The sequence below is a fragment of the Ipomoea nil genome, unplaced genomic scaffold (assembly GCF_001879475.1).
Source record: "Ipomoea nil cultivar Tokyo-kokei standard unplaced genomic scaffold, Asagao_1.1 scaffold3056, whole genome shotgun sequence".
Classification (NCBI taxonomy): domain Eukaryota; kingdom Viridiplantae; phylum Streptophyta; class Magnoliopsida; order Solanales; family Convolvulaceae; genus Ipomoea; species Ipomoea nil.
This window is the reverse complement of record NW_017619484.1, coordinates 809,180-834,612: the sequence shown is the minus strand read 5'-3', so window position 1 is coordinate 834,612 and position 25,433 is coordinate 809,180. Positions and strand designations below refer to the sequence as shown.

Genomic DNA, 25,433 nt, shown 5'->3' with positions numbered 1-25,433 from the left:
CATGGTTGCAGTAGGCGCTGGGCGCTAGTCGGGCGCCCGGGCAGCGCCTAGCGCCTAAGCGGCCTAGTCGGCGCCTAGGCGAAATCTAGGCGGCGCTAGGCGGTCGCGAAAAAAATAGTAGCAGACTTGCAATTTGACAATTTTAATGAGACTGTTTTCAACATTCAATCAAATAACACATCCAAATAAATGACATAATGACGATTCATAAGTCATAACATCAAAAGAATAAAAGAAAAAAAAAAAACTCAAATGAAATACCCAAATACTTCAATCATCCAAAGATTGAAAGTATCAAACTAGTCTACGAGTGTATATATGTCATATTATATGTATATGTCATATAAATGGAAAAAATTAGCAAGGTCGAGTCGGTCGGGTTAACTAGACTAACTCGACAGAAATTGACGAGTTAACTCGGCGTAATCGGACGAGTTAGCCGCTAGGCGGCTGAATTAGGCACTAGGCGGGCGCCTAGGCGGCCGGTCTCCTAGGCGGGAGCCTAGGGCGGAAATCGCCACGGCCTATGGGCGCCTAGCGCCTAAGCGCTGATTACTCGGTGCCTAGGCGGGATTTTTACAACCCTGGATATAATAGTATCATTCCTGAAAAAATTAAGAGCAAAGTTAGTGATTGAATTACCAACAATACTCCATACCTGTTGGTAGAATCCCGCGTGGTAGCCGTCTGGCCCTGGCGCCTTAAAAGCGAGCATGTCAAATAACGCTTGTCGTATATCTCCTGGTGTGAATGGCAAGTTCAGCTTCTCCCATTCCGCATCAGTAACTTCTGGAAAGCGCCCAGACAGAACACCTTCCATAACAACCTGTCTATCTGCAGTAAACAATTTACTAAAAAATTCCTTCACATGCTCTCTGATTTGATCATCACCATGTATAAGCTCCCCATCCTCATTCTTGAGACTTTGTAGTCGACGAGAAGATGTGCGAGCCACTGTGGTCATGTGGTAAAATCTAGTATTGCGGTCACCCGACGTAATTCATTCTTCCCTGGAGCGTTGGAACCATAGAAGTTCTTCTTGGTAGAGGATTTCATCGAGCTCTTTGCGTAACCTCTTTTGTAGTCTCAAAAGATCTGATCTCCAGTAAACGCATAGGCTACGTTGGATCCCTTCAAGTCTCGCCAAAACTCGTTTCTTCCTATGGAAAATGTTACCAAACGTGTCCCTATTCCAGGAATCCAGATTCTCTGCCAATAAACTTTTATTTTCAAAAACGTCTTTGTTCACATCCCAATTAATCTGAACCATCTTTCTAAAGTCGGGATGAGTAATCCATGCCGCATTAAATCTAAATCTCCTAGGATAAATCCTCTTTGGCACAATTGGCGCAGTATTGAGAAACAGTGGGGAATGGTCAGATTGGACTATAGGGAGATGTTGCACGGTGGCATCTGGGAACCTCAACCTCCAGTCCACATTGCAGAGCACTCTATCCAGTCTAGCACCTTTAAAGGAGTCTGAGTTCGTACCTCGCATCCATGTAAATCTTGTACCAGTATAACCAAGGTCGAGGAGACCTTCTTGGAAAATCCAATCTCTAAAACCTGCACAACGTGAGAGGGAAAAATTATTAGTGTTACTAGTTTCCTCCTGGCTAAGCACCGCATTAAAATCTCCTGCCATGAGCCAAGGGTCGTTGATGTCGCAATTATGGTGGGTTAATTCCGCAAATAAACGCTTCCTGAGACTAGGATCAAGGCTACCATATATGGGTGAAAGAAACCAAGGGACATTATCATTCTCGAACACCTGCAACACTGTATATTGGGGGTGAGTAGAGATGATATTAATACGGATAGCATTTTTCCAAAATACCTAGATACCACCCGAGAAGCCCAAAGCTTCAATTCTAAACCATTCATCAAAGTTGAGAGAAGAGCAAATCTTATCAGCATGATGACCGGAAACTCTAGGCTCGAAGAGACAGATAAGCTGGGGATTAAAATTCTTAATGTAGAGTTTCAAGGTGCGGAGAAAAGGCCGGGAAGCCGCACCTTGACAGTTCGAAAAGATACCAATCATGATAAAAAGAAAAACAAGCTCAAAAGAGCTGGGGATCAGACGGCTCACAACCGTGAGAGGAAGACATGTTGCCATCTAATTCCATGGCTTCATCAGGCTGGGAAGGGCAAGCATGCAAAGCATTATCCTTGTCAGGAGGCTTTTTCCTATTCGGCAAATTTATATCGTTTAGAAAGACAGGAGCGAGGAGTGGATCGTCGTGCTGAACAGTTGTTCTAGAAATCGTTTGCCCTCTTCCAGAACCTCGAACCAGGGTATGTTCAGATTCAGCAACTGCCCTCCTAGAAAAGTTGCCCGGATGACCACCTCTATGACCTCTGCCTCTGGTGGTATCCTTCGAAGAACTGACTGCTAACTGTGGGAAGTCTGAATCATCGAACATGAAGTCTTCCCCTAATGTCGGATGGCTGGCTACTTGCCTAGGACTCGTGATCACCTCTTTACCTTTGGAGGAAGAAGCCCGTTGCCCACCAGGATGCTCATTAAAACTCACGTTACTAGCCCCATCAAAGGGCTGATCTCTATCCGTATGATCTTCCAACGGCGCAAAACGCTGTGATGTCCCATTCTTTTGCACATTGGTTCTACCAGGTGGTTTAGGGGTAGTATTCCTCCCAGTTACTTGCCGGGTATTGTCACCTTGATTGTTCCTTCGAGGTTTGCGCCTATCCTTCTTAGACACTATCATCCATTCGCCAAAGTTATCATTCAGAGATGGTATTTTCACTGTTTCTTTAAAGACCAGAGGCGTACCATCTTGGCCTCTGCAATTTGATCGATCATCTTCATGGACTTCATGGTTTTCTTCCTTCCCTATGGACTCACCGCTCCTGCGTCCGCATTGTTCACGCCTGTGACCGTAAAGGCCGCACTTGAAGCAAATAAGGTGAATGCCCTCATATTCAATGGACCTAGCCTTTCCTTCAAGGTCATACTTAGACAGCAAACGTTTAGTAATATCTACTTCCACACAAAGTCTTGCGAATTTCCCTTTTGAGACCAAGCTCGTGGTTGTATCAATCTTAATTGGCCTACCAACTTTCCTCCCGATTTTCATGAGGAACTCCTCCTCGAAATATTCAGCAGGGAGATTGGGAAAATGAATCCAGACCAAAAGTTTCTCAGTAATATCATCTGTTGGGTAGAAATTAGGTACCCATTCTTTGACAGTCACATAATGGTTGAGCAACATCCAAGGCCCTTCGAACTTCGCATAGTCATAGTCACGTTGGACTTCAAATCTCACCAGATAGTAATCTTGATCGAGGGGGATTAGCTCCATTTGGCCTTCCGGCCTCCACATGGCGTGTAACCTCTTGTGTAAGTACATAAAGCCTACTGTGCGACCCAGCACACGGATGATCAAGGTTCTCTGCCATGGCTTCCTAAGACGTATTTTCTCTTCTTCAGTAACTTTGATGGTAGGGCAGTAGGGATCGTCCCCATCGTCTTCTTGCATGTCGTCGTATGCAGTTGATGTTCCTTCACGATCATTCTTGAGGCCTTGATCCTCGGTTCTTTCGTTCATCATGCAGTTGAAAGATGCCGAAGATGCACCTCCGGACGGGGGAGTCATGAAACTGGCGTCATCATTCGTTGAAGATTCCCGCACCGCTTTCATTGAAATTGACGGCAAACGGGTAATAGACGGAGAATGAACCTGCTTCGGCTTCTTGGTACTGCATTCCAGCAGATCCTGCTCTTCCCTTGAGCGCTGAGAAGCGCTTGGTTCTTGCATATCTTGGAGAAGTCTTGGAGAACTCACATGGGTAATCCAGATGAAATTTCGAAACTTATTTTTAGTGCCATATGCATGTATTCTAGTGTACCATTATTATTATTATTATTATTATTATTATTATTATTGTTGTTGTTGTTGTTATAATTGTAATTTATTCCATAATATGTCTGTTGTCTTTCTCATGCGCACAACAACATTTTACCACCTTATTATTATTAAAGATTGCGCTTTTAGTAGGGCCTTATTTATTTACAAATATGGAATCACACAAATCTAAAAATCGGCACTGAAATAGCAAATAATAGTCAAATAAGTCAAAATTAATCTATTGGCTAACTATTTTACTAAACAGGGCCTTTTTCTAAGACATGGACATTAACATTAAATACCCATAATTAAATTATAACGCTAATACATACTCCTGAAAATCTGAAATCTCTTAAAATCCCAAAATTGCTGCATCATTTTCTGCATACCAATGACTAGGACTTGGAGTGCATTTCCAGATTTGCTACCCTAGTTATGACTCACGACCTTATCTAAATCATATCCAATTCATGTTTGGACAGCTGAGATCGTAAATCATGTAAAGACATTTTGTATATAAAAAATTCTACAATGTCATTTCAACTATTGTAAATAGGAAGGAAATATGTTTCAAAAGAATAGGAAATATAATTTATTTACTTTTGTAAATAAATTGATATTTACTTATAAAAATGTCTACAATTACACTTTCTGGTATAGCAATAAACATGATATTCTTTTGAAATAAATATATATATTCGGATATATTTTCGAAACAAATGAAGGGGAGGGAGGAATTATTGTGTGGACCATAACAAAAAGTATATTTTTAATATACTAAAAATACATTATTTGTGTACTGAATATACATTATACAAAATAATGTACTTTTAGTACTCAAATAATGTACTTTTCCTAAATACAATATACTCCGTACATTTTTAATATACTAAAAGACATTACAGAGTATTTGTTTACTGAATGTACATTATTTGATAGAATAGTCCACACAATAATAATGGGGTACTAGTGCAAAATGTTTAGCAATATGATATGACTTCAAATTGAATTGGACTCTCAGGTGAGATGTCTTATGTCTGTTTATCAGAGTCCTTGTTGCATCAAACAAGTTCTGTAGATTCAGAAGCTAACAAAAAGACCATTTCAAGTTCAATTACAACACCAAACTGGCATGTTTAATAAGAAAATGGCTAAACACAGCATTGCAAAATGACCCCTCAAAGGTGGACATACTATACAGACATTTTCAGAAACAATGTTTTTAGAAATGAACTGTACCTGGCTGGCCTCACCTATTGAGTACAGGTAACTACAAGATTTTTTATTGCACTTGCCATTGTTCGATAAAAACAAAAACACATACTCTAAAGCGAACAATGCTAAATAGATGTCTTAATTTACAATGGCAAAACTCTCAATCTGTCCCCTACTTTATGCTGTCTGTCAATTTTGCTTTTTTTCTTTCTGCCAAGATTTCATTAACTTGAAAAGCTAATGATTTTTATACTGAATTTTTTACCAAAAAAAAAAAAAAAAAAAAATAGCATTGGACAAAATTGACAGAATAAGCACAAGTTAGGGGCCATATTAACATTTTTGCTATGATTGTCCAAGGCAGAGACTATGATGGTTACAATATTGGATGATATATTTTCTATTGGCATGATTTGAAACTAAACATCTTATGGTAGAGTTTGGTGCTACAAATTAAAACAATTTGGACCAGCAAGGGGATATGGTAACAGATCAGAAGCAGATGGCAAATTTGCTACTCTTAAAGTCTGACTAGGATGGCCGGGAAACATCTGGTTTGTTATAGGTGGAAAAGTAGGATAAACACTTGGAGTAGGGAAATTTGGAGGTCTAAAAGTCCTTTGAAGTTGGTCATGAGGATGACCTGGGTGGTATACCATTGGAGTATGCACCAATGGTGTGGCTATAACACTCTCCCTAACATAGTCAGAAGACAGCCAGTTACCTGCGTTAGATGCATAAGTAGGATGAGCAATTGGAATAGGTGGATATGGGGCTCTAGCAGTCTCGCTATAATGCATTTGCCCAAAATCACCGGTATTTCTCATCCTTTTTGTGTTGGTAGGTCCATCAGTCCTCGTCCTCTTTCCCAAGGCGGTGTGATATGGACTAGGCGATGCTGATTGACCCCTATGCTCAACATTTCTCGTTTGTCGAGGTGCTTTGTGACCACCCATAGTATCATTGACCTCTCTCCAGGTAGTCAATCCAAGAGGTGCATTAGATTTTGCGACATTTGCATTGCAATTCACAGTAACTCCGCTTACTGATATGGCCACATCCTTGCCAAACAAAAATTCTCTTAATGCATACCCTTCCATCCGGCAACTCAAAAAATCAGAAATGCGCTCAATAGAAAGGTTAACGCATTCATTTATTCTTTTCATTTCACTCTCTCCTACTGCCCTTGCAACATTTTGGGATCGGTCAGTGAAATCCTCTACCTGTGAGACCATTAACTAGCATAAATATAGTGCGCTTCTAAAAGAAAAGAAGGATTCGAATAAGCCAAGTACAATTACTTTGATGCAGCCAACTTTATTATCCCAAGTCTTAGATATCCAAGATCCCTCGTAAGTGCTGACACACAGACCTTGGAACCAAAGTTCATCGACTGATGATAACTGCAAATAACACAAGCACGCAGAATTGCTCAACATTGGGAATAAAAAATCAGTAAGGGAAAGATGGGTCAATTAATAGGCTTCTTGTAAAGTGAATTTTATGTGAGTTTAAATACAGAGGGAATATACCATAAGTAATAACGTCACAAACAGCTCAGCCACTGATTCTGTATTGTTTTGTCCATAATTATTAAACTTATGTATTGAGTTTGACACAGCTTCAGTATCACAACCATCTGCAACAAGCAAAAAGTTAAAGTTGTACCATGCCACTCTATAACAGAGCTGTGTAAAAGTGACAAAGAATTTGTAGTTTTTGCAATTAATCACGGTAAATAGAAGTTCAGAAAACATTCTCAAAGTTAAATGGAGAATCTAGCTCCTGATATTGAGTGCGGAGGTATTAAAGAATGCTAACGATGTGCCAGCTCTACAGATAAGAGCTATCATCTGTAGGAAACTTCTAAATATCACTATAGTATGAAATGTTAGAATCTCTTTCTGGAACAAGCAAGGATAACTCTGAACTGTGTTTCAAATAATATTTTAAAACATGTACTTATTGATTTACTAAAAAGATTTCTTTTGCCAACTACTATGTAGTTTCATGGCACCTCTATTACCATTCCAAAATGAGTGGTCACAGAATCGAACCCCGGTGGTGGGGGCATTGTTTCTTTGGGCTGAAAAAGACTGAGAAACTATAGAACAGATACTACCTTGTATAGAATCATGTATGTAAAAAAAAAAAAGATTTCTTTTAGTAGTTACCTGTAAGAATTGCAGAAAATGGTGGCAGTATTGGATGATTACGAGTCTGCAAAGTTTTAGTTACCCAAGAGAACAGTAGCTGGTTAATCAATCAGTCAATGAGGACATGCACTTAATAGTAAATTCACAGTGATGACTAAAGTTAATGATACAAAAATCTTAGAGGAATTTGCGACTTAAATAACCCTTCAATTTAATGAAAACAATTTTTACTAATTTATTAATATCACTCATAAAAATCAGATTTCTTCAAGTGCATAAATCTTCCGAAAATAGTGTGAATATTAGAGTTAACCAATGACTAAAGAATTTGAACTGAAACCGCACCTGCAGGTGAAATGCCACCAGAAGTATTATACTTAATGAGTTCAAGGTTTTGTCCCTTGCACTATTAATGTTATGTGCTTTAGCCCATGCTTTCATCTGTAAAGAAACTATCATCAAATGCTACAGCAGAAAATCTAATTATCCATAGGAAAGAACAATATGTGGTGCCATTTGAAACACTCAATTAAAACCAATTTTCTGAAAATTATTATTCAAACTAATAGGCACATCTCAACTCATCATTCTTTGATGGTGCTTTGATTGCTTTCCCTTGGGGATTATCAATTATGGGCAATGAAATATGTCCACCCACTAATGCATGAAAATCATGCAAAAAAAAAAAGGAGCAAGGGACCATAAAGTTTATGATATCGAGCAACAATAAGAACACAAAAGGATGGGCACATTACCAAATAGCATAGTTTGCGAAACCTTTCATCAATGAGAGAAATGAAGTAGAGTATCTTGGATTTCAAAATTCCATCACGGTTTCCAACTGATATATCACACTCAATCCCAGTTCCACTATCAACAACTTTCAGAACAGGCACAATAGCACGGGTAATTGGGTTCACACCATAAACATGTCCACTACCTGAAACATATATAGATAGGTGAGAGAACAGATAAGCTCTGACAATTCACAACATAGATAACATGGCTTAGAACAACCCAAACGCCTTGAGTAAATAACATCCGTAATAGTAATATAACACATTTTGATAGTTAGTAATATAATAATAATAAAAAAATCACTAAACCCTGAAAGATATTTCCATGCATGAAGAAACTTAACACTCCATCCCATTTTTATTGCCCACTATCAACTTTTAAAAAGTATTTAATAAAAATAAAAAATTCTTAAATGCCCATAGCACATTAATAAAATTGAATGCATTCCATGCAAAAGCTGGGAATAAGTGGAATATTACAAGTATTTTAAAGCTTTGACTAAATTTTCTTAAAATATGTGTCTAATCAAAGTGGCCAATAAAAATGAAATAAAGGGACAACTTGGCAATGACAGCTAATCCAAGTAAGGTGTTAGCATTTTTTATCTTTCTCATGGTCAGCTAACCTAAATGTGAAACATATTACGTAAGCAATTTCTTATATTGGAAACTTGGTGAGACCTACAAGTTTGGAACTGATAAGACAGTTATATTAAGACAGCATAAGCAATAAAAGAACTTGTTTTTGAAATTTACGCTGAAGTATATAAAGCTTCTTTGCAAGCTTCTTGAGAGTCTGAATCTTCCTGGCACGCGTGATGTCAACCTTTCTAAAATTAACAGATAGATCTAGGTCACTTTTTGCTTCAAACAGATCCATTGTGAAAGACCCAAACTCCACAACACAAGGAAAATCACCAGAGCAACCTGAAACAAAGAATTGAGAAGTACAAATTTTATTCTTTGTGTAAAAACTCATGTCAAATGGTCAAATCTATTCTATATACTTAGAAAATCTTAAGCATGAAAAAAAAAAAAATATATATATATATATATATATATATATCTAAGAAAGTGAATATATAAAGAAAAATTCATTACTATATTTACCATAAATTTCCTTGACAATTTCATTAATTATGCGGACCAAATCTCTCCGAGCATCATATTCACTTGGTTTAGGGAACAGAACTAAACAAACACCATGAAGCAATTCGTCCAACCCATATGACTTTTCCAAGGCTATTTTATACTTGAGCAATGTCTTCCTCTGGCACTTGGCAGCTTCCTCGCGCAGAACTAACATAAGGGATACATTAATTAATAACATAACAATTACAGTGACAGTCGGTTTCTTTCATTTTCCTTTTTGAGAGAATTTTTTTTTGTTCCGTTCCTCAATTATTCACAATTAGTCAATGTAGTCCTTCACAAAATTGGTTCTTAGATGTGCCAAATTTGTGCAATTTTTTACCCTCACCCTAAGAAACTGCAGAACCAATCTCTCCTCCATTTCTTCCTCAGTTCTCCATGCTCCATGACAAGTTACGGGCTTATCTTACTTTATATTCCCATTACATCCAAAACAGGGGAAGAACCCCGAATTCAAAATCCCCTTTTTAAAACCAATTTTATCCTTCTCCCAAATATCACAAAAGCTACCAGTGGTGCAAAATTTAGGGACCAAGATCACACAAGGCAAAAAACCATGGGTATTGATTCATTTTAATTATCTTTTATTGACAATTTTATTTTATTTCCTTTGAGAAGTTGGTTAGTTTTTCATATTTTGCAGATTTTGCTCCTTTCCTTCTACACTCAAAACTCCATTGCACAACTACAAGCATAGGCAAGCCACGAGCTCCTCCCAGCAGCATTCATCGCCCATTGACACGTGCATTTGCCCAGAGACATAACATAAAATCAAACTTATTTGGCACATCTAAGGACTAATTTTGAAAACAACAATTATGAAGGAAAAGTCAACTAGTGGTGGATTACTGTGGGATGAAAAAAGCAATTCTCCCTTAATTCTTATTCTTTTTTCCACTTTTTGGTGGATGGTATGGACATGCTTACAGGGCCAATAGAGATGATGTGTGTTACATGACAAGTAAAGCTGTAGGCTTGAGTGATATAGCAAATGTAAACAATTTTATATGGAACTGTCAAAATTTGAGCTAATTGACTATGTTTTGCATAGCATTAAAAGTATGTGACAGCATAAAAGAACAGGTAGGAGTAAAATTGACCAGAAGTGTAAGACATAGGGGCAAATAAGCAATAAAGCCACACTTTCCCTTTTTAAATAGCAGTTACATAAACATCAAAACAAGTGTGCAAAACCACTAACCTTCTACTGTAAATGACATGGTCTGGAAGTTACAAGCTGATAATATCAATTCACTGTCGTCTGTTACAAAGAAAAGCAAATCATCTTAAACAATTACATGTTTTATATAACTAAACAGAAAGAGGTTCGTGAAAGAACACTATAAAACAAAAATGCAGCCTTTGCAAATTCAATGTATATCTTTTATACACAACTCAGTAAAAGGGGTTATGAAAGTATTTTCACAACAATGTTGAGATTAACAAGAACAAGAAACAATAATAATGGCATAAAAGTAAAAAAGATAAGATTTACATAGTTTGGCAATGTGCCTACGTCCATGGGAGTAAAACTATTATTATGGTGATGATTCAATACCTAGGGATACAACCAATGTATTTATAGACATCTATCTAGACTATTTTCTAATCCCTATATGAGTTGAATTATCATAATCCCTATATGAGTTGGATTAGGAAATCACCAACAATAGTTTCCCTCCATCACATTGCCCTAACTCTTGCCTTTCTTTACTTTTCTACCTAATATTATTGTTTCCTGTTCTTATTAATCTCAAAAAAAATTTAAAAATAAATAAATAAACAATAAATTTTTAAGAGACCCTAAAAATAAACAAATTGAATCCTTTTCATAACCCTTGTTGACGTAGAACAATATAGAATAGAACCCTAAAAAAAGTAAAATAAAAATAAAAACTAAGCAGCCAGTACCATTGTTAAGTACAGCAACGATAAATAACCCCAATTACTTTTAAATGCATACAACAACTAAAAAGAAGTAGAAAAAATTTACAAACAAAATCGGTGAATTAGTTTCTAATGTGCAAACATGCTGCTGGGAAAAAGAGAAATCTTTCAAGGTAGCAAAAGAATTTATAGAATGAAAATTAAAGAGTAAATACCAAATTTGTTCGATAACTTCTCTCAGAGGAACTGCTTCAAAGGCAGTAACTGCTTCGGCGAATCCAGTAATGATTGAACAAGGGCCTGGTCGGCTGTTTTCTTCTCCGCGCTTTGTCTTTTAGAATACTGGGATGGGATTACTGCTTTCGGAAAAAAAAAATATATATATATATATATATATCCCGGGATCTGATATTAATAATTAGCTCCTCTACTTTTTCTAAATTATAGTTAAGCCCACAGTTATTTTTTACCGTAAAAGCCGGGGGTGTTTGGTTGGATGGAAAACATTTTTCATGGAAAATGTTTTCCTAAAAGTGAAGGAAAATGATGTTTTATGTTGTTTGGTTGGATGGAAAATATTTTTCATTGGAAAAAGTTTTCCTTAAGAACAAGGAAAACAAATTCCTAGCTTATGCTAGGTATTTTGTTTTCCATGGAAAACCTTTTCCATTGAAAACTAATATGACAATTTTATCCTCATCATTCTTTATTAATTACTCTTATTATTATTATATTATTAGTGTTGTGAAGGGTTATATTTGTTATTATACTCATTATTCCTTACCATTCCAAACTCAACCAAACAATGGAATTCATATTCCCAGTAATTTCTTTTCCACCAACCAAACAATGAAATCTGTTTTCTTGGAATTTATTTTCCATGGAATTCTAATTCCATTTCCCTTCAAATATTTTCCAGCGGACCAAACGAGCTGATTAATAGGTAATGTTGACCATGATTTGAAAAAAAAAAAAAAAAAAAAAACTAACCGAACCATTATGCTAACGGTTCATGTATGATTCTTCGAATCATTTTTTTTTTAACATTTTTCAATATATCTATCTACTATCTACTATAATTCACCAAAAAAAAAATATATAATATCTACTATATCTACTATACTAATAAGAGCCCAAGAGAGTTAGGCCTATAATAGATTAAAAAATAATCATTATTGTGTGGACCATGGTTCATATAAGTTGTGTGGATCATATTTTGTATACTATAAAATAATGTATATTCAACAGTTCAGCACAAAAATAATGTACTTTGTATTCAGGGGATGTACATTATTTTTGCACTGAGTGTACATTATATTGTATAATGTACATTCAATATAAAAATAATGTATATTTAGTATATTAAAAATGTACTTTTTATTATGGTCCACATAACACTGTGTAGACCTTGGTCCACACAATAATTTGCCATTGAAAAATGACGGTCAAATTTTTTAATCAAATAATTGGCTCAGATTGATCAGATTTTAGTTCTTCCTCAAAATTTCCTAATTTATCCTAATGAATATGATTATCCGTTAACTTTTCCGTTAAATATTATCTTTTCTGTTAATTTCAGTTAGTTCACTGTTAACTTACTCATTAATTTCAATAAGAAAGGTCTTAGGTTCGAACCACATCCCAATCAAAGTTGGCATAATTAGTACTCTATTTTACTCTTATTAAATTAAAATAATAATTTAGTAGCTACAACAAAAAATAATACATATCCATTTCTTTAATTTAGAATTATGTGTCTACAATGTCTTTATTAAAAAAAAAAAAAAAGTATTCATTATCAATAAATTAAAAAAAGAAATAATTTCATTAGTTATATTCGCTACATTATTCCTACAATGTCTTTATTAAAACAAATTATTCATTATCAATAAATTAATTAAGAAAAATAATTTTATTAGTTATATTGTCTTTATATTTCTCCAATATAAAAATTCTTTAAATTCAAATTTATCAATTGATTATATTCACTACATTGTCTATTATCTTTTTGTGCACTATTTTTTAATTAAATATCAAAGTTATAATACAAAATAATGCAATATATTTATTTACCAAGTATTTTATTAATACCATGAAAAAATTAAAAAATATATATAATTAATAAAGCTAATCATATTAACTATTTGAGGGATTTGTTGACAAAAAAAAAAAGAGTATTCAAATCACACAACAAATTAAAGTGAAAACTTCCTCGCAATGTCCCTGTTTGATAATCAGCAGTTAGCAGTTAGCGTTAGCGGATTATATTAGCGGATTTGACCAGCGAATTATATCAACGGTTGGTAAAATGATATTTGAAAAAATTACCTGTTTAGATTAACATGTAAAATGACTTAAGGGTATACATATAACAATAATAATAATAATAATAATAATAATAATAATAATAATAATAATAATAATAATAATAATAATAATAATAATAATAATAATAATAATAATAATAATAATAATAATAACAATTGTTTTTAAAAAATAATAATAATTAAGCCAATCATATTAATACTTGGCGGATATATTGATAAATGAGTATTCAAATCACCCAACAAATTGAAGTGGGAACTATCTCGTAATGTCCTTGTTTGTCAATCAGCAGTTGGCTCTTCAATATTAGTATAGATTTAATATTTTATGTCATAATTTTTATTTGCTCTCCCTTATGTCCCGTATTTGGTTTCAACCATACCTATCAATTATTTTATTATTTTATTGACAATATAAGTCTATAATCAATCTTGACTATATTATCTTGCATTTGTAAACTTAGAATTACCTATTTAAATACACAAATTCAACATTCAATTATCTATGCATGAAAAAATCTAATATAATCTTGTCTTAATATACTTTAAAGTACTTATTTAAAAACAAAAAAAAAAACAAAAAAACAAAAAAAAAAAAAAAACAAAAAAAAAAAACAAAAAAAAAACATTGGGCATTATCCAATCGCGCAATGTGCGTACAAAACTAGTATATACTAATAAGAGCCAAAATGAGTTAGGCCTATAATGAGTAGAAAAAATATCCCTCCAATTATTAAATCAAATGAATGGTTCATGTTGTTCGGATTTTAATTTTTCTTTGAAATTTCTAAATTTTTATTCATAATTATATGATTTCAATGAGAAAGGTTTTAAGTTCGAACTCCATCACAATCAAAATTCCCTTAAAAATTATATTCTCCGTTAACTTACTCATTGATTTCAATAAGAAAGGTCTTAGGTTTGAACCTCATCCCAATCAAAGTTGGCATAATTATTACTCTATTTTACTGTTATTAAATTACTAGTTTTTTTTACGCGCACTGCGCGAATGGGATAATGCCGAATAATTATTTTTAAATAAGTACTTCAAAGTATATCAATGCAATATTATATAGGAGATGTTCTTGCATAGGTAATTGAATGTTGAATTTGTTTAAAGTATATAAATGCAGGCCATGCACCTTGGGCTCAGATGACATGTAGTGACTCTCCCATATGGGAGGTCATGAGATCGGAGTCGTTATGCTGTGGACTCGTGCCCAGCGTGCATCATGGGCACGGTAACGGTGCCGTCAGGCACCGTTATCTTCCTTCTTTTTTTTTTTTAAAAAAAAAAATTTAATTTCAGACCGCTTCGTTATAGGAGCATATATTCACAACTTTGTGTTCATAATTTCATAACTGTACATTCATAATTCCATAACTGTACATTCATAATTCCATAACTGTACATTCATAATTCAATAACTGTAAATTCATAATTTTCAAAGCTCTATGTTCATAATGTCAGAGTTCTATGTTCATAATTTCATAACTGTACATTCATAATTCCATAACTGTACATTCATAATTCCATAATTGTACATTCATAATTCCATACTGTATATTCATAATTCCATACCGAACATTCATAATTTTCGAAGCTCTATGTTCATAATTGTAAGTTCATAATTCCATAACTGTACATTCATAATTCTATAACTGTACATTCATAATGTCATAACTGTATATTCATAATTTCATAACGAATATGCCGTTAACGGCGTTTCGAACAAATTTTTTTTTTTTAGTTAAGGCAGCGTCGTTTTCACTGAAAACGACGTCGTTTTAGCGTCGTGCGCATAGCATAATTTGCCATGAGATCGAGCCTCCACTGAGGTGGTGTTGACTCTTTGTGGGCTTTCAAGAAAAATAATATATGAGAAAATCATTATAATTGTCACTATAATAAATGTTTGCAACTTCGTAATAATAATGCTAGTCTAAATAAACACTACTTTTGATTTAAATTTCTATAAGTCTTCTTAATTCTCTTTTGGGTAGCATTATCATTGTCTTCATCTTCAGTACATGTCATGTCCTCTTTTTTTTTATTGGTAGTATGTCAAGTGCAATTAGGTTACTAGTGATAACATAGGGCAAATTATGCTGTGCATCCGTATGCACCATGCATGGTGCATACGGATGCAAAAAACGACGTCATTTTATTAAAAACGTGCGTCTCACTTAAAAAAAAAATCAGTTTCGATTCCTAGCAACAACATATGAACTAAAATTCCAGAATCGATGAACTAAAATTCCAGAATCTATGAACTAAAATTCCAGAATCTAATCTATGAACTAAAATTTCAGAATCAATGAACTAAAATTCCAGAATCGATGAACAAAAATTCCAGAATCAATGAACTAAAATTCCAGAATCTATGAACTAAAATTCCAGAATGAATGAACAACATAATGTTGTTGAGGGGAATCGAAACTGATTTTTTTTTTTAAGTGGGATGCGCGTTTTTAATAAAACGACGTTTTTGCATCCGTATGCACTATGCATGGTGCATACGGATGCACAACATAACTATCCATAACATAGAGGGCATCATCATGCAATGAGATTATGGTGTTGAAAGTTTTAGATTTTCCCTGTATATGACTGAGATCTTAGTTGTACTATAAACTCTTTATTTTACAAGTGCATATTGATATTTGGTAGTGGTAGTTTTTCCCTACGTGTTTTCATGTGTTGTGAGATCCGTGTCATAGATTATCATGTGAAAGTATTGAACAAAATATTAATATTTATTATATTTCTATAAAATACTTGCCAATCCGTTTAAGCATTAAGCTTGCCAATCCGTTACTGTGCAAGCAGTGAGTCAATTAAACTGGCTCTTGTCATTCAAGGAGTTGAAACGGCTCCATAATAAACGGTTTGTTTTTTTTTTTTTTAAATACAATGGTGTTTTGGGAAAATCATTCTCCAAAAAATTGTTAGAATAATCAAACACTTTCTTTAGCGTTTTGACCTTTGGATTACATCATATTTATCAACCATCCGATATTTTTGGGTTGCATTATATTTAAAAAATTTAAATTTTTACTACTTCATCTAAATTTCTTAAATTAGGAATTTCTTTATCTATAATAATTCATTTAACAATAATGGTTGAACTAAATGAACACTAAGCAAAACACTTAAAGACCGAAATATTCAGTTAACTATTTAGAATTAGGTGCACATGCCACTTCCCATGCGAAAATACGGTTATCGCACTTGAAGTTAAAAACATGTGCAAAAAAATTGCATTCGAAGGTAAATAGACATGCAATTGATGCAATTTATGCTACAAAGGGAGGTTATTCAACTTAAGTGTTATTAAACCAATTACCCATACAAATCGTTTATAAGTCTCACAAATTTCATTAGAAATTTAGTTATATGTTATTGAAAAAATGCACAAGATATAACAAATATTGTCCAGAAGTTGTGCACTTGAAGGCAAAAGGACATGCACTTGAAGGCATAAAACTGTGCACTTGAAGGCAAAAGGACATGCACTTGAAGGCATAAAACTGTGCACTTGAAGACAAAAAATCCGCAACGAAGGAAAAAAAAATGGTTCACTTGAATGCTAAGGTTTTTTTTTTTTTTTAATTTACACAATATTAAGTCACACATACACTTGTAGGCATTAAATTGAGCACTTGAAAGTATAAAGATGATCACTAGAAGGCAAGGGAGAGGAAAAAAAAAAGACACTAAAAAGGGAAAATTCAAAGGAAAACATGCATTTGAAGGCTACAAAACGCGCACTTGAAGGCCAAAGATTTGCACTCAAAGGTACAAAGATGTGCACTCAAAGGAGAAACTAAGTACTGGAATAAAAGTGATGCACTCGAAGAAGGAAAAATATGCACTCGAAGAAGGACAAATGTGCACTCAGATACAAAAGACAAGCTGATTTATTGCTCAAAATTACAAGAATGCCACCGCGCGTTTTTTTAATCATCTTCAATCTGGGTTGTTGATTTGGACTATATCTATGGTCGAGACTTAACCCTATTTTTTACCTAAAGACCTCCTGCGCATTTGATCCGCATCCTCTATATATATATATATATATATATATATATATATATATATATATATATATATATATATATATATATATATATATATATATACCAAAATATGAGGGGTATGCCTCCGCAGAGGTTTAGTTTGTGAAAAATAACACATGTAAGAAATAGGATAGTAATTTGTGAAAAAGAAATGGTGGAGTAGTTTTTGGAATGACTATCCAATGACATGTAGTACATGTCATTAATAAATTTTGTATTAGTTAGGAAATAAGTCAAAGTGGAATAGTGTCTTAAATTTATAACTTCGGAGATAAATTTTGAAGAGTTTGGGTATGTGTAGGAGTTGAAGTGACTAATCCATGACATGTAGTACATAGCATTAATATTTTTTTGAATTAGTTATGAAATAATACAAAGTAGAAATGTTGTTTGAATTTATATGTTCGGAAATAAATTTTGATGAAGAGTTTGGATGTGTGTAGGAGTTGAAAATTAAATTTAAGGTGTAAAAAATGATAGTTGAAGACATTTCAAAATTGCTAAAATTATTCAGTTTCAGCTCCACTGTAGTAATTTTCATAATTATCAGAGTCGTAATTTATGGGATAAACAGGAGTTGAATGTCTGTAGGAGTCTCCTATTTCATAATTTATGTGTGCATGCTGTTGATGAAATTCTGCTTCAAAATTTTTAATGTGTCTTGATTGACAAACTAATTCGATTATCTCTTCAACCAAATTTTCTAATTTTTCTTCTTCAAAATCTATTTCTAATTGTTCTTTTAATTTGTCTAATATAAATTTTTCTTGGAATGTGAAAAATTTTAAATACTTGATAATTTGTTTTACCAAGTCTGGGTAGGGAAATTTTTTAAGTAGATAATAAATTTTTTCGTTGAAATTTGGAATATTTATTGTATATTCAAGAAATTCTTTATCTTTAGATTTTTCATCTAAATAGTATGTCGTAAATATGTTTCCAAAATTTCTTTCAACTTGAAAATTTTCATTGTTTCCAAAATATTCTTGAATAAATTTTTTATCCATGTTTTTAATTTTTTGTATAAATTGTCTTTTTAGCAGGCATTGTTTTGAGGATTTATATTTTCAAAATTTTAGTTTTTTCAAACAGTTTTTAAAGCTTTGCTCCTTCTTCTTCTCTTTACTACTGCCAGATATGATCTTTCTTAATCTTATCAGTTCATGTTAGTTTTTATGCTTACTATTTAATCATATTTTATCTAAAACCCTCACCTTTTCACCCCTAACCTACTACCGGATTTCTCTGTTTACAATCCTAACAACATCTATGAACCTTATTTGGGTACTCTTTTCCCTTCCTGGTACTTCTTCCCCAAAGGTTTTCTAGACTACATGGATTGCTTCGGCTCAAACAGGATTTACGTCTGTTGGATTCAGATATACATATGATTAAAAATAAGAATAAAAACTAACACAAAGTAAGAAGATTAAGTTGGGATCATACCTCTTAGTAGCAATTTGAAGAAGTTGGAGCAAAGAAATTTAGTGTGAAAATTTAGAGCTTATGAACAAAGGGGTTTTCATTAGGATGCATAAGGTAGATGATAGTTGTGTGTGTCTTCGGAGAGATCATCACACCTATTTATACAAGAGACTGAAGGTTCTAGGATATACAGTTAACTACTATCTACAGGATGAAGATAAGAACGAATCTTATCTCATCAGCTACTTTGTACATATATTACATTTTTCACATGTTGTAATAAAGATGAAGATAAGAACGAATCTTATCTTTATCTTTTTACAACGCAGAGATAAATTGGATTTATCTCTTGGAAGGGACAGGCCCCCTTCCTTAGCCATGAAGTCTTTAATTTTGTCTGAAAGTTGGGACCCATGTACAGTATGGATACCAAGTTTCAATAGTAGCTGTCTTTTCAAATTTTCACCAGTAGCCTTTTGATAAAATTATTGCTGTAGGAAAACTTCCTTGGCGGGTCTTGAATTTGTTTTCTTCATCATTTTTTAGAGTGACAAATCTGATGAAGAATTTCTTGAATAGCGGCTTGCACTGAAATTTTTGAGTACTTCTTTGTGCTTCCTGTATGTCTGAACCAGCTTTGGTCTTGGGTGCTCAACTTGAAATGGGAAGAAGAACTTGGATGCTATTGAAGATTCACAATAGATCTTTCCTTGTTCATCTTCTCTTAAAATGTTCATTGTAGCAAATTTTGTCCTGGTCCATCCAAAATCATTTGCCAGAATTTTTGCCCGGACAATTTCCAGCTGTCTTTCCATAGGGTCTTCAATTTTAATCATTTTAATTTCAGAATTTTCTTTACAAAATTCTTGATATTCATCATCAATGTCTTGGAAGAAGATTTCCAGTAAATGATATGCTGGAATTTTTCTTTCAAAATCAGGATAGAGGGAATTGAATTTTATCAAGAAATTTTTTCTCACTTCTGGAACTATGGTTTCAAATGTATCAGATAAAAGTGAGACAAAAAAGGGTGAATAATCTGGAAGTGATGGAGAATTTATGGAGTTTACCAGACCATGCTTGATAAGTGATGGAATTGTGACTGGATAATCTCTGAATTTGAATGGTTTAAAATTTGGAATCAACAAATTTGCCTTTCTAATGGCAGAATCTAATTTACAAAAACATTCATCCTCTTGGTTTTCGGGACAATTTGGGTATTGGCTTTGACAAATTTTGAAAATGTCGTATGTGAATTCCCAAGTGGTGGAAATTCCTTTGGATAGAACTTGGTTATTGGTAATTTGGGCTAAGTAGTCTTGAAGAAGCATGAATGTCTTTAAATTTACTTCCTCAGCAGAAAGAAAAGGCTGCTTTGGTGGAGAAATTGGTTGAATTTTTGGTTTTTCCAGAATAAGTAAATTTTTGTGTTTTGGAGTAGAAGTTAATTGTTCTCTAGGGGTGTCTGCAAAAGTAGGTGTAGAGAACGGTAGAAATTTTCCTGTCTCAGGAGGAGTCTGTAATTTTTCATTCTTCTGAACAGAAGATGATGTGTCAATTTCTGGGTCTGAAATTTCTTTGAGGAAATCAGGATCCTCAAAATTCTCCAAATGTTTCAAATATTTCTGATATTTAAGAACTTTTGGAGAAATATGAGAATTTTCTCCGCAGTTCTCAATAACAGAGTTAATTGCTTTCCTGAATATCGAAAAATTCCTTAAAAAGGGGTATTCCGAATTTAGGAAATAATTTAATTTCCTCAATTAAAGGTACCATTTCTTCCCATTTTAGATATACTCCAGCCTTAGGGCCGTTGTATAAAACATAACAGGAATATGGTTTTTTCTTAAATTGTTTTCCAGAATGGAAATATTCTGCTAAGGCATTGAGAATAACTACCTTTTTAGGGTTAGCTTGCCTTTCAGTAGCCAAGTTCCAAATATTGTCCAGAAGACATGTCTCCTTGTCATGAAGTCTGCTTCTGAGAGGTGTCTTAAATTGATTTTTCTCTGGAAATGTCTTTAATTCCGTCTTGTCAAATGTGAAAATTTTCTCCATGTTCAAAGTCTGGAATTTATTGCTGAGAGTCTCAAATTTTCTGCACAACTCAACAAAGATTGATTAGTCACATAATAATTTTCTTGATAATAAATCTGAAATCTTATTATCTTTTCCTTTAATATGTTCCCATTTAATTTTAAATCCTCTATTAAGGACAAATTCTCTAAATTTTAGCCATCTATTAGAAGTTAATTTTCTTTCATTTTTAGTATCTGCAAATTTAACAATTGATTCGCAATCTGTTCTGATAGTAATTTGCTTTTTTGATAAAATAAACAGTGCGAATTTCTCAAGTACATAAATTATTGCAAGTAATTCAAAGTCCAAAGATGTTAAATATCATTTTTCTTTGAATACTCCAGATGTATATCTACAAATTCTTTCTGTAGATTTTAAAGCAAATTCATTTGGTTTTTTAATCAAAATTCCTCCCCAACCCATTTCACTACCATCAGTTTTTATTATCAAATAGTCTGATTCAAGGGGTAATGCCAGGGGTTCAAGTAATTTAATCTTTTCCTTAATTTGTTGGATAATTTTGATATCTTGGTCATTAAATTTTCTCACTCCTTTACTTTGAGCTTTATTGTATAATGTAGTAGTTAATTTTGCTAAATTTTGGAAATAAGGTCTTACATAATTTACTAATCCTAAAAAGGATTGTAATTGTTTTAATTCTTCCAATTTGTCAGGAAATTCCAAAATTTTTCTAGAGATGTGGGGTTGTAATTTAATACTTCCCTCTCCAATTTCAGCTCCTAGGAAGGAAATATAATTTTTTCCTATTTCCATTTTCTTTTTGGATATTATTAATCCATATTTTTCAAAAATTGTAAAAATAGTGTATAAGTGTGCTCTGTGTTCATTTTCTGTTTTTGAAAAGACTAAAATGTCATCAATGTAAATACAAGTAAAATTGTAACAATCTTTAAAAATTTCATCCATCATTCTTTGAAAAATTTGCGGTACATTCTTCAATCCAAATGGCATTACTAGCCACTCAAAGTGTCCTAATGTGCATAAAAATGCAGTCCATTCTATACTATCTGGATGCATTTTGACTTGCCAAAAACCAGATTTTAAATCAAATTTTGAAAACCAATTTTTTTCCTGAATTTTGTTAATTAGAGTGTCTTTATCTGGAATGCAATACCCATCTTCATAAGTATTGTCATTAAGTCTTCTATAATCAAAGACCATTCTAGATTGACCTCTTTTCTTTTCTGCTTCTTTTTGAACAATAAAAGCAGGAGTTCTATGTCTTGAACTTGATTTTCTAATTATGCCTAATTTTAATAATTGTTCAATATGCATTTTAAATTCTTCTTGTTCCCAATTTCCATATTTAAAATTTGGTGATTTTATTGTGATGTCTGGGTTTATAATTTCTAATTTACAAATTGTTTTGTTTCTTTCCCAGAATTTAGTAGGATTTTCTCCTATAATTTCTTCTTTTTCTAATTCTTTTATTAATTGGTCTAAGTCATTGTTTTTTAATTTTCTTTTAAAATCATTTGTATCTATTAAGTGTAGATTTAGTTCAATCCCTTCTTTTAAATTTAGATTCTTAAGAATTTCTTCCTTGACTTATGAATTTTCTTCAATTTTTAGAAAGTTGCAACTGCACTTTTCTTGGCTGCTAATGCATTTGCAATCTTCTAATTTTTTAAATTTCTTTTGTTCTAGGATTCTAGGTTTGAAATTTGAAATTATAGGTATTAAAGAGCAATTTTTACTAATAGTCAAATAATCTTTATTTATGATTATTTGTCCATTGTTGTGAAGAATAAAGTCTAATCCCATGATTATAGGAATTTTGTGGTTGTTTAAATTTTTAACCCAGATTTTGGGCCAGTGATATGTATCAGACCAATTATTACAATTGGTTTGGAACTTTACTTGTAAATTTTTTAATTGTGAGTCTATAGCAATTTTAGTACCATCAAACTGTGTTGAGAAAACAGGTGGTACCTTAACTATTTTTTGTTTAATTTCTTCTGGTAATATTCCCAAATCTATAGTGGATGAGGTTGCTCCTGAATCTACTAAGATTGGTAAAATACATGTTAATCCATGTATTATTATTTTTCCAGGAATTACAATTTGAATTAATTTTTCAGTGTTACAAATTAAGGGTATGGGAGCAGTACAGGTTTCTGCTTCCTTTGTGTTGATAATGTTTAGTTCTTCTTGGGATAATTGGGTGAATTTAAAATTTCTCTCTTCTGATATTTGTTTCCCTTTTTCCACCAAAATTATTAGTTTATGTAGTTTTTCTTCCACAATATCTAGTCTTTTTTCTAAATTAGTCACTCTAGTTTCTAATTGATCAATTTTATTTTCAGGATTTTTTATTGTGTTGGTTTGTTCTAAATTTGGAATTTCTATCTCAAAATGCTTTTTAATGCAATTTGAGCAAATTTGCTTCATACATGTCTGGCACTTCCATCTTTTGTTAAAAGCTGGATACCAGTTACATTTGTGACACATAATATTGTCACTTCCTGATTTAAATTTCCAATTATTTATGCAATTTTTCATTTAGAAAAGATTAAAATTATTTAATTTTTCTAAAAGGATTCCATTGTTTGGAAAATTATCTTCTTGAATTTCAACTTCTTCAGTTTCCATTCCTTCTAAGGAACAAATATTCCAAATTTCAGATTCACTAGAAATATCAGATGTTATTTCTACCAAATCTTCATTTATTGTGGAAACTAAATTAGATTCCCTGGTAAATAAATTTTGTCTGTTTGGACAGACAGAAGATAAATGTCCAGGTTTGTTACAAGCAAAACAAGTAATTGTTCTCTTGTAAGTCTTATTAGGATTATATTTCCTAACATGTCTTGTCTTGTTTAGGTAAGGTTTTCTTGCATTTGATTTTCTCAAATAATTTCTCTTAACATAGTTTTTCTTTTGTTTGGTTTGTTTTCTTTGGCACCCATCATCAGGATGTTTTCCATACTGTTGAGGAGTGTAAATTTGTTTGCAAAAGCCTACATTCTTTTGTTTTAATTCTTTTTGAATTTGAATGTAAGTACATTTTTTCTTTAATTCACTAATAATGTGTTGAATTCTTATTCCTATATTGTCAAAAATATCATTGGCTTGTACCAGTTTCCATGATTCATGGATTTCTTTACCCAATGGTCCGGGTAACTTGGTAAAAAGCCTTTCTCCTAATTCTGGAGAAAAATAATTTCCTGAAATACTTGCTAGAGCATAAAAGTCTTGGAGAAATTCTATTACATGATTCCAATCAAATAATTAAATTTGTTCCAAGTCTCTCATAGCTTCTGCTTGTCTAATTGTTAATCCAGTGTTGGCATCTCTGCCTGTGCTAATTCTGTGTATCAAATAAGCAAAATTATGTATATTACTCCCTTGCGCAATTAATTCTGCTAATTTGTCTGGAAAATTTGTTTTAAAGGCTTCCCATGCAGCCCTGACAATATCTCCCAGATAATTTTCAGCAATTTTTACCATTTCATCACCTTCTGTGATATTGAAATGTCTACTTTCAAAGTCCCTATCATCATGGCAGTCCATTGCTCTAAATAATTATCTAATAATTGTGGATGAATATTAGCAATGTTTAGAATTATAGGATCTTTTCCTAATATTTGAATTTCATGAGGGGTTCTTTTTCCTAAAGTTCTCCTGTTAGGATTATTTTGGTTGTAAATTGTGACAGGTAGTCTAGGAGGATGTCCTACTGGGTAAGCCATCTGTTCAGGAGTAGCAGATGGATAATATGAGGATGTGGCAGAATTTTGATTTATACTGGTTTCTGCTGTATTCATAAAATTCTTTATTGAGTTTTCTTCTAGACTCATGTTTTCTTCTTCTTCAATTTTTTCAAAATTTTCTTTTAATTTGTGGATATCATTTCGATATTTTTCCAGTAAATTATATTTTTCTGAATTTCTTATTTCTAATTCTTGGTTTAATTTTTCCATAATTAACTCATCACTTTTAATTTTTTGAAATTCTTCTAATGTGAGTGCTCCTGAAGTTTTTGAATCCATAATCTATTCTTCTTCTGGATCTTGTTGGTTAGAGTTTTCATAATTTTTGAATCTTAATAATAAAGATCCGTTTTCATTGGTATAAGTTACTACCTTTGTTGGTTTTAAAGTTTCAATTTCAGTAGTTAAGTTTTCAATTTTCCATTCTTCTCCTGCCAAAAGAGAAGAAGAGACTGGTTCTGGTCCAAAGAATTTGATTCCTTTAGACTCGATTGTCTTAATTATGTTATCAATTTTAATTTTAAATCTTGGGCAAACTTGTGTGGATAATCTTCCCATTAAGATTACGTCTAACACAATGTTTGATCCCTTAAAATTTCCAAATCCCTTTGTTTGGACTTGAATTTTTAAATACTTAATGTCTTTTAAAGCAATAGTATAATTTGGACATAAATAATGAATTCCAATATTATTATTCATGTCTACTTCTATT

General features: G+C 32.8%; 3 protein-coding genes across 4 annotated transcripts; all 3 read right to left on the bottom strand.

Annotated features, from left to right (window-relative positions):
• Positions 1–1,000: 1,000 nt before the first annotated feature.
• LOC109164047 lies at positions 1,001–2,044 on the bottom strand. Its single transcript, XM_019312799.1, has 2 exons — positions 1,846–2,044; positions 1,001–1,779 (listed from the first exon to the last, which is right to left on the bottom strand). Exons 1-2 carry the CDS (start codon positions 2,042–2,044, stop codon positions 1,001–1,003), a joined length of 978 nt encoding a protein of 325 aa, XP_019168344.1.
• A 19-nt stretch (positions 2,045–2,063) lies between these two features.
• On the bottom strand, positions 2,064–3,782 carry LOC109164046. Its single transcript, XM_019312797.1, has one exon. It carries the CDS (start codon positions 3,780–3,782, stop codon positions 2,064–2,066), a length of 1,719 nt encoding a protein of 572 aa, XP_019168342.1.
• Positions 3,783–4,851: 1,069 nt separating this feature from the next.
• Positions 4,852–11,441, bottom strand: LOC109164148 (protein HESO1-like). 2 transcript variants are annotated; one of them, XM_019312934.1, is made up of 10 exons: positions 11,295–11,441; positions 10,394–10,453; positions 9,151–9,339; positions 8,797–8,967; positions 7,999–8,183; positions 7,589–7,684; positions 7,262–7,307; positions 6,620–6,726; positions 6,389–6,490; positions 4,852–6,310 (listed from the first exon to the last, which is right to left on the bottom strand). In XM_019312934.1, the coding sequence occupies exons 2-10, from the start codon at positions 10,410–10,412 to the stop codon at positions 5,534–5,536; spliced, it is 1,692 nt and encodes a 563-aa protein (XP_019168479.1). In that variant the 5' UTR covers positions 10,413–10,453; positions 11,295–11,441; the 3' UTR covers positions 4,852–5,533. The 2 variants fall into 2 exon arrangements, with proteins under 2 accessions (XP_019168479.1, XP_019168480.1); XM_019312935.1 differs by lacking the exon at positions 11,295–11,441 and adding an exon at positions 11,186–11,208.
• Positions 11,442–25,433: the final 13,992 nt, after the last annotated feature.